The 10757-nt window shown below is 33.7% G+C and overlaps 1 protein-coding gene across 1 annotated transcript; it reads right to left on the bottom strand.

Annotated features, from left to right (window-relative positions):
• Positions 1 to 10004: 10004 nt before the first annotated feature.
• Smp_196780 (putative hypothetical protein) lies at positions 10005 to 10151 on the bottom strand (the record flags this gene model as incomplete). The annotated part of the gene is made up of 1 exon (XM_018794524.1): positions 10005 to 10151. A coding segment is annotated over one exon (147 nt), but the record flags the coding sequence as incomplete, so codon positions are not given.
• Positions 10152 to 10757: the final 606 nt, after the last annotated feature.

The raw sequence follows: 10757 nt of genomic DNA, 5'->3' as shown, positions 1-10757 counted from the left end.
CATGAGGGGTAAAAGGGGTAAGAATGTAAGCGTAACATTAGAAGATAAAAGCGTTATTTACTGTTCTTTTTGAAATGAAATAAAAACTAATCAATATTTATAACTTTGTTTATTACAATTATAAGACTAATATTTGAACGAAGAATATTCTTTTCGATAAATTCTCTTCAGGTTCTACAATTATATATCTAAATTAATAATCCGAAAACATGGCCAGGTTAAAGGCAAAGTACATCGTTTAAAGCATGTGAATTTAGGATTGTCAAACTAAATAGAATAAAATTGTTAATGTTGATATGACTCATATAGAATGTGAACTTGAATCTGTATATATGTTAAGTGAATATTTAAGATCCATGATCAGAGTAAATACGGGTCAGATAGGTTGAGAGAGATATGACAGTGCAATTACAGTTATATTGGCTGGAAATGATTAATTTGATAACCATTGATTGAACATAATAGTCGAGCAACGATATACTTCCGGTGACCATCATATATATATACTAAAAATGGAAACACTTATATACTGTGAATATTTACTCTAATTTTTTCTAAAACAATGAATGAAACTTCATCGGAAATATTAACATTTAAATTCCCATTGTAGATAATTTTCCATAGTTTATAGTCCATACAGCATATGTTGATCAGCGTACACTTCGTTTTATAAAATTTTATAAACTTTATGATTTTGTGTATTTTGTTTTAAAACTACGAAGTACTGGATTATGAATCAATGTTGCATAATTGGTATTGCAATGATATACATAAAAAGCAGATGAAGAATATATATCATCAATGTGATATATGTCTTATAATAACTTCAAGACAATGATATGAAGGTCTTATATTTATGCAATATTACATTCGTAATACAATAGACGATGCTTAGTACGATATAATTTGTAATTGGAAGACTGTGAAGTTTTCCTGAAAATGAGCTTTTATCAGTGTAACAAACTATGGTTTATTATTTTCTTTCCAATCGAGCTCTAGGAAAGTGATTTAATACTAGAAAAAATTGTCTTAAATTTCTAAATCATACAAACCTGATTGATAATAAAATATTGATTTAGAATTCATCAATATACTAGTACCGTTTTGTCAACTAAATGTGTGATATTTTCGTTGTATCCCGTTGAGAATTATGAATGGTAACTTTGAGAAATATTTATGGACCAATATAATATGTATGTTTCCTATTGTATAATTGTTAAGTAACTAAACTATTCATATTCGTGTCCCTCTTATCCTAAGCTTTATTTTGACCTATAGACTATTATTATACGATATACCATTCTTGAGTTATCCCTAGTCTATTGATTACTGTTCCCCCTATTCACAGACACATTCGGCCAAATCTTGTACAAATGTTATTTTCTATTTTATGGTACAATGTGGTCTGTTTGATTGGTATATGAACCCAGTATGTTTGAGAATAATGGTTGATATTGCAGAGGCTGTTATTAGTGTTCTGAACTTAACTGACTGGGCTAGGCAGATAGCAGGAGTGATAAGTACTCAAGACTGCTCATACGGCTTTTACGTATCATTGCTTTGATCGATAATTCACTCCTCTCTAATTGGCGGGAATCAGCACGTTCATATATATCAACTGGGCAAGAACGTACGCAATCGATATAGCAGTTTTTCATCTTAAAAGCAGAACACAAAACAATCAAATATTCTAAATGAGACATTTTACTCAGTAAAATATTAAATGATTACTTAGTATATACTCGATTTGTTAAACATTTATCATACAAAAACTAATGATATCAAACTAAGTGAATATTATGGAGTTTCTAGCACCCATGATTTGGTCAACCGTATACGATTAAGTCATTTTAAGTCTCATAGATAGTACTATGTATTTATCATTCTACTTTCAAATTTTATACTCTCATTTGGATATTTGTTGTGTATTATATTATACTTGGCTTTATTACTATTTAAAAATTAATTAACATTTCAACATTCAAGATATCATTCAAATTATTGGTTTACCACAGTAAAGTAGATAGTCATATAATTGAATAATAAAAGTATAAGAAAAATTGTTAAATCCAATAGAGGGGGTTGTTTGTGGAGATTTTTTAGTAATTTTTTATATATAGTTGAAATCATGAATCAACTGAAGCTAGACCACCGTGGAAAACCTGGAAGCACTGGATGGCCGTTTCGTCTTATTGTGGGACTCCTCAGCGGTGAGCATCCACGATTCCGCCTCGCGAGATTCGAACCCAGGACCTATCCAATAAAGACAGTAATCGAGTGTTTTATGAAATGATTAAAAAAACTCAAAAATTTTATTCAATAGATAGATATACCTATGAGGATTCTAATTTAAGCAAAAGTGTACAAGGGAGACAAGTAACCATTTATGTGAATTTATATCATTGAAATGAATATAAAATGAAATAAAAATCTGTTTAGTTTAATTAATTCATAATATTGAATTCTATTTTTAAGTAAAATAATATACATATATACATATATCGGTTAAGGGCTCTGGCTCGTAACTGGTAGGTCCTGGTTCCCAATCTCGCTCGCGAGAGCGGGATCGTGGGTGCGCACTGCTGAGGAGTCCCATGATAGGACGAAACGGCCGTCCAGTGCTTCCAGGTTTTCGATGGTGGTCTAGCTTCAACTGGCTCATGATTTCAACTTTGAAATATACTGAAATCTCCACAAATCCCCTTCTGAATACATATACTTGTTTAGTTTACATACTTTAAGGTAGTAGACAGATGAAACATATGGAAATAAAGACTCATATGTTAACTTAAAAACAAAATTACATAGGAATACAATCCTAAGTAAATGAAATAATTTCATCCTTAGGAAAAGTTCTACATGTATTTATTATTTCAAAAGGTACTATTCAGAATTTTGATAACCCAATCAATAATTTACTTCTACAAGACAAAAATCATACAAAAAATGAAATATAATTTGTATATTTCCAAAATATAAGGAAGTGAACCTATGAGCAAAGAAAGACTTCTGATCAAAATACCAAAGAAGGGCGATCTCAGAGGCATCACTCTTCTTTCAATAACAGGAAAAGTCTTCAACAGATTGTTGTTAAACAGAATGAAGGACTTCATTGACGCCCAACATCGAGATCAAAAGGTTGGATTCCATTAGAATCGATCGTATACTGACCAGATCGCAACACTACAGATCATTGCCGGAACAATCAATTGAGTGGAATTCATCACTCTATATCAACTTCATTGACTATGAGAAAGCATTTGATAGTGTGGACAGGACAACATTATGAAGGCTTCTTCGACACCATGGAGTGCCTGAGAAGATGATCAACATCGTACGGAATTTCTATGATGGATTAGATTGCAAAATCGTGCATGGAGGATAGCATACTGACTCGTTCGAACTAAAGACCGGTGTCAGGCAAGGTTGTTTACTCTCACCCTTTCTCTTTCCCCTGGTGATCGACTGGATTATGAAGGCGCCAAAATCCGGTGGAAGCACGAGATAAAATGGACAACTAGGATGCAACTGGATGATATAGACTTCGCAGATGATCTAGTTCTTCTATCACATATGCGACAATAAATGCAAGAGAAGACGACCAGTGTAGCAGCAGCAGACTCAGCAACAGTAGGTCTCAACATACACAAAGGGAAAAACAAGATTCTCCTATACCACACAACATGCACCAATCGAATCACACTTGAAGGAGAAGCTTTGGAGGATGTATAAACCTTTACATATCTGGGCAACATCAATGATGATTACGGTGGATCTGATGCAGATGTGAAGGCGTGTATCTGCAAAACAAGAGCAGCATATCTACAATTGAAGAACATGTGGAACTAAAACATTTGTCAACCAACAACAAAGTCAAAATTTTCAATACAAATGTCAAGACAGTTCTACTGTATGGGGAAGAAACTTGGAGAACTACGAAAACTATCATCCAGAAGATACAGGTGTTTATTAACAGTTGTCTACGCAAAATACTTCAGATCCGTTGGCCAGACACTATCAACAACAACCTTATGTGGGAGAGAGCAAACCAGATTTCAGTGGAGGAAGAAATCAGGAAGAAGAGCTGGAAGTGGATGGGACACACACTAAGGAAACCAGCCAACTGCATCACAAGGCTATCCCTAACATGGAATCATTTTTATTAAAAAAATAAAAGAAATGTTTAAATTACGTACTGACTGAACTGATACATTTTATGTAAATGATTTATATTAAAATTAACGATAACATAATTGTGATTAATTTACTTATTCAGTAGAATTACTCAAATATTATGTGTAATTGTATTATTCTATAATACAGAGAAAATATGCATCAATACAATATATGACTAATATGAATAAATATTTGAATAAGACATAATTTCATTGTCCAACTTGATTGTATAACCTTCTTCTTTGTATATATGAAAACATTTTAATATGCAGTTTTTCAACTGACATTATACATACAATTGTGTACGTAGGTGTTTGTTTCTATGACTCAGTGATGTTTTTACTTAAAAAGAAAAAAAATTACAGAAAAGAAAATCATTGATTATACTTCCTAGCAAAATAAAATCAAAACTTTCTCTATATAACGAAATAGTCACTATCTTGATAAATTACTATCCACTCGATAATATCATTGTTTGTGATGTATACTCAGTGGAGTTCAGCTTTAGAGATATTCAGTTGCGTATCATCATCATCAGGATAAGAAACATAATCATAGTTTCTAGTTACCATGTGAGGGCTTGCCTTGTGACGCAGTAAGGTTCTCTCCTCAATGTGTATCCTATCCACTTCCAGTGCTTCTTCATGATCTCTTTCTCCGCTAGAATCTGGTTTGTTGTCTCTCACAGTAGGTTGTTGCTGATAGTGTCTGGCCAACGGATCTGAAGTATTTTGCGTAGACAACTGTTAATAAACACCTGTATCTTCTGGATGATAGTTTTCGTAGTTCTCCAAGTTTCTTCCCCATACAGTAGAACTGTCTTGACATTTGTATTGAAAATTTTGACTTTGTTGTTGGTTGACAAATGTTTTAGTTCCACATGTTCTTCAATTGTAGATATGCTGCTCTTGTTTTGCAGATACACGCCTTCACATCTGCATCAGATCCACCGTAATCATCATTGATGTTGCCCAGATATGTAAAGGTTTATACATCCTCCAAAGCTTCTCCTTCAAGTGTGATTCGATTGGTGCATGTTGTGTGGTATAGGAGAATCTTGTTTTTCCCTTTGTGTATGTTGAGACCTACTGTTGCTGAGTCTGCTGCTGCTACACTGGTCGTCTTCTCTTGCATTTATTGTCGCATATGTGATAGAAGAACTAGATCATCTGCGAAGTCTAAATTGTCCATTTGCATCCTTACTGTCCACTGCATCCCGTGCTTCCCTCCAGATGTAGACGTCTTTATGATCCGCCTATAGCTCTTCCGGGGGCTACTGCCGGTCACATGTGCGGGTAAAGGAGGAGGGTTAGGCATAGGGGTTAGCGATCCCATCCCGTAGAAAACCAACTGGCTAAAAAAAACGCTAACCAGACAAAATAATTCAAACCATTTTAGTATGCTGATCACATTAAAAATAATAGATCAACATTAAAAACCTTGAAGCACTGGACAGCCGTTTAATCCTAGTGTGAGACTCCTCAACAGTGCGCATCCATGATCCCACACGTGGGACTCGAATTCAAGACCTTCTGTCTCACGTACGTGCTTCCAGGTTTTCAGTGGTGGTATAACATAGATCAACTCATGCATTCAACCATTAAAATAGCTTATTGTTGGATCACTGATGAAGTGATCATGAGTTTCAAATGTCAAATGTAAATTATATGGTGGTTTAAAGAATAGTCAACATTAGTCAAAAACAGTACGTGGGACAAATTATAAAGGAGATTAAAAAGAAACGACTAGGTGATTCTAACACTCTACACAATTAGAAGAGAGGTTAGGACTTTGGTGAAGTGAGTAGCTAGACATGTCGCTTTAAAACATAATGTGCAAGCTCATATTGGTAAATGATTCTGATACCTAAATATTCCTTGTAACTTACCACATATTAGTTAGCCATAAATGCGATTGAAAAGCTCTAGTAAACGCAATCTTCCCAAAGAAAACATTTCGCGCTAAACTGTGCTTAGACGATTTTGTGACACGGCATATTGCAAAATGTCATTTTAAATGTCTGTCAACAGTAACAGTTATGTTTAAGAAACTATCAACAACGCAGCTATTAAATATTTCAATCCTTACTGACGTAGATATTCAATAGTATAGTGAACATTAATATTAGTAGAATAAATCAAATACCGAGATAGGAATTTATTTGCTATTCAGTTAATCGACAACTTAGCCATTAAAACAGTTAATTGATGCATAAGCCAATGTGTTAAATTTTCCATATGAATTAGGAATAAGGCATTGATTCTCAATTTTAGAAAAAAAACAAGAGATAATTATAAAGTTACAATGACTACGCGACATGAAAGCAGAATACTCAATACACAGTGTGACAAAGTGGTTAGAAATAAACGAATCTAATAGCTTAGAAACGTCAATTATCATGTATGAGAACTGACATGAAACGTTTTATAGTATTGTAAACTTATATTCAATTAGAAGGGGTTTTGTGGAGATTTCAGTATTTTTCAAAGTTGAAATCATGAGTCGATTGAAGCTAGACCACCATGGAAAACCTGGAAGCACTGGACGGCCGTTTCGTCTTAATGTGGGACTCCTCAGCAGCGAACATCCACGATCCCGCTCTCACGAGATTCGAACCCAGGACCTACCAGTTACGAGCCAGAGCCCTTAACCGATAGACCACTGAGCCGGCATCCAACGGTGTTAATGTCTAACTTCAACCGACCCACGAAATTGAGCAACCATTCACCAATGTCATCAGTGAGTTGATATCTCCCAACAGACCTGGTTGGTCTGTTGGTAGGTCCTGGGTTCGAATCTCTCTCGCGATTACGGAATCGTGGATGCGTACTGCTGAGGAGTCCCATAATGGGACGAAACGGCCGTCCAGTGCTTCCAGGTTTTTCATGGTGGTCTAGCCTCAATCGACTCATGATTTCAACTTTATATTCAATTAGTTAGTTAATATAACAGTATATTTCCAGATAGGCAAGTTTCATAGCCATATAAATCTATTCACTTCCTTCGCCTATACATGTCTTTCAATTTTTATGCTCAAAACTTTCTGTCTATCATGTTTATAAAATGACTTCAACTGAGAATTAGGTGAAGATAATGTATGAGAAATTTCGGAAGTTACTTAGCGACTCATATGTCCACACGCTAATAAAAAAAATATAAAAATATCAACTTTAAGCTAAGGAACTTTCGATAATGTTTAAATTCACTTCTCTCTCTAAAATATTTTAAAAAGACAGTAGAGAATCAATGTAATATCTATTTTTATTATGTAGTTGATTATATTTCATTGATAACACGCACTATATACATATATAGACCTTCCTTTCTAGTTCTATCCAATTACTGTTCATTTTTTTATTTCTGTCTCCATTACCCATTGTATTGTGTTCTCTGGTCTTCCTCTTCTCCTTCGACCTTCAAAACTCCATGTGAGGGCTTGTCTTGTGACGCAGTTGGGTGATTTCCTCAATGTGTGTTCTATCCACTTCCAGTGTTTCTTCTTGATTCCTCCCTCTACTGAAATCTGGTTTGTTCTCTCTCACAGTAGAATGTTGCTGATAGTGTCTGGCCACCACCTAACAGATAACGTAGATTTATTGCGTCAGATGTGAATAAATTTATAAGTTAGCTTTATACCTAGTAGTATATAAAGTTTGGGGTAACTTATTTAAATAAAATAAAGTTACCAGGCTAATCCAAGTAATTTTGTTTTAGAAAGGTTGAAATAAACGTACATACATTTACGTGAAAATGAATTGTCTAACGAATGAGTGCGTGGTTTTGGAGGCTTACACGTTAGTAATCACTATCCAACACCTATGAAAACAGAAAAAGAAAGGGAATCATCCTATTTTGAACGTTTGGAAAATGAGAATAAAAACAAACTACGTAAATTGTTTTGTGCAAAACAATGTTGTTTTGGGTTGGAAAAATATACTTTAAAGAGCTAGCTATCTAATCATTTTGCAAAAACGTCACTGAGTCTTTACCAGTCAAATTAGATAATCGTTTCTGAAGTGTTTAATTTCAATTTAATCTGTAATATCGTATTACAATAACTCATTTTGCAAATGTGTATACAAACACATTTGCAAACAGGAAAATACACAAACCTAATATTCATTTCTATTCTGAAAATATCAAATGCTTTTTCTCTTTCAATTCATAATCTTATTTATGCTATAGATTATTTTGGATTAATACATTCCAAAAATTAGTTCACTGATGTTTGAAAGAAGATGGGTTACAGAGAAAACTAAATGCAACATTTAGGAAATTCCCTTACTTCGTACGAATACTGAATAAGTGAGTTGGTCTACTTATATGTGTGAAATACGTCGTTATTAAAGTATGGAGTGTATCTGATGAAGTTCTCGACATTTTTGTCAGTAAATTGACAGTGGCTCAAGAGGGATAATTCTTACGTCGGAAAGTAAACTTAGTTTCTTCTTTACGTTTATTATGACAGTTTACTGGTGTTTTCGATAGAAAAATATAATCCTCAAAACTTTTTCAATGGATATGTTTAATTCCTTCCTTAAAAAGTTGACCCTAAATCGATGTGGTTTTATGCAAAACATCTGATCAAAATAATTTACCAGTTTATTACAGACTTCAGATTTAGTCAGATTTCTGAGCTGAAACAGATATAACTTATATAAATGCATATTTAATTCAATTTTTAGATGAAAATCGGGATTTACTTATTTGTTCGTATATGATATAGATAGCTTTAAAATGTTGGATTAGGGTTTACACAATTAATCAACACTGTGAAAGATATCGATTTCTAAATACTTTAGAGCTTACTATCAATTCCCAAGACTCCTACGCATGCCAGTTAGAAAGCAGATATACCGTTTATCTACACATGTTGGAAACGTAACATATTTAATTCAATGAATTATTTGAAAATCTGTACGAACGATATTCACTAAATTCCTTATAGATAAGCATTTAGGTATTTTGCTTTTGTTCATTAGTAAACGGAATTGCATAAATTAATCTCTGATGTTACTTATTTATTGTTAATCTCCTCATAAGTTCACTACTTTCATAAACGATAGTTATTGTTAATTAGGTTGTTGGTTAAAACGCAGTTATTTCAAGTGTCATTTGTTAAATTCTGTTTGTTTGTTTTTTCATACATCATAAATGTTTCACTTATTTGAACAAAAAAAAAGGAAAAATAAGTTCGATTCATTTTATGTTAGTGAATCACTGAAAGTAATTAAAGTTTTTAGAACCACAAGATCTATCAATTGTATAAAGAGGATTAGATACAAAATTCAACATTTCAGATACAATTAATGTAATGTAAGTGATATTTACACTTAGATAAAAATAAACTACATTAAATTCAATAGCTGTCTATATTTTTCTAGAAAACTAATCATGAAATGAACACAAAATACTAGACTTTCGAAAATTATTTAAAACGCCAATCTATCAGCAAAGCAAAGAAAAACAAAGAACGAAATTGGTGTCAAATGATTTTCAATTAACAACGAAAGAAGTTTTCATCATGATAGGGTTGTGGAAATTGTTGGGTTTCAATAGAGATCATGAATCGATCGATGTTAGACTAATATTGAGAGCCTAAAAGCACTGGACGGCTGTGACTAGTGGAGTTCTACCCTGTCAGGTGTGAGGCAGGTACCCACTGAAGACAATGGAAGGTGGTCACGCAATATTGATGATTGTTTGAAGTTAGACATTAACACTGTTGGATGTCTGTACAGTGGTCTAGAGGTTTAGTGAACCGATGGGTTAATGATCTCAATGAAAGAAGTTTTATTGTCAGGTTAGCTGTCATTCGGGAAATAATTTCATCTAGTCAAAAATGTACTTAATTCGAAAGTAATAGTTGATAAAATCACAATCTCTCTGAATAACAGTTTTACGCTGTCAGGGATGTACATAGTTCTTACTATAGTGAGGCGTAATTGAGGAGATGGGAGTAAATAATCTATATGGTAATAAAGTTTTGCATGCTTTTTACTTCAATAAACACATCTATTTCAAAAATCTAATTACATAATTATTTAACAAAGCCGCTAAAATATCAGTCATGTTCATATCATAGGATTTTCTCGAAATTGACTTCCCAAATCATCAACGAGGAGCACAAACCTATATGATTAACTCCTTGGCAATGGAATTTAAAAAAAATTTTATTAAGTGATATTAAATGTTATTACAGGTGGATGATATTGAAGGTAAACTATACAAATTAACGAATATTTATGAATTATATGCAAAGATAGATAGTGGCCAGCAGTGGAGTCCAGGACGCGCGTTTCGTCTTATTTGGGATTCGTCAGCTGGATGTATCTGCATCTCAGAATTGATATTCACTCTGGGACTCGAACCCAGTACCTTTCGCTTCAAACGCCATCGCCTTATCCACTCAGCTGCTGAGTCCTGATAGATACTTGCTTGTGCAATGGGGTGAAGTTTAAATTCACTTAGTATTGTTTGTTTGAATCTTCCCATGGAGGTTTAGGACTGCAATTGATCCAGCTAACGAGTCCCAAATAGGACGACACGCGCGATCTGGATTCCACTGCTAGCCACTATCC

The sequence above is a fragment of the Schistosoma mansoni genome, chromosome 1 (genome assembly GCF_000237925.1).
Source record: "Schistosoma mansoni strain Puerto Rico chromosome 1, complete genome".
Taxonomy (NCBI): domain Eukaryota; kingdom Metazoa; phylum Platyhelminthes; class Trematoda; order Strigeidida; family Schistosomatidae; genus Schistosoma; species Schistosoma mansoni.
This window is presented reverse-complemented; position numbering and strand designations above follow the sequence as displayed.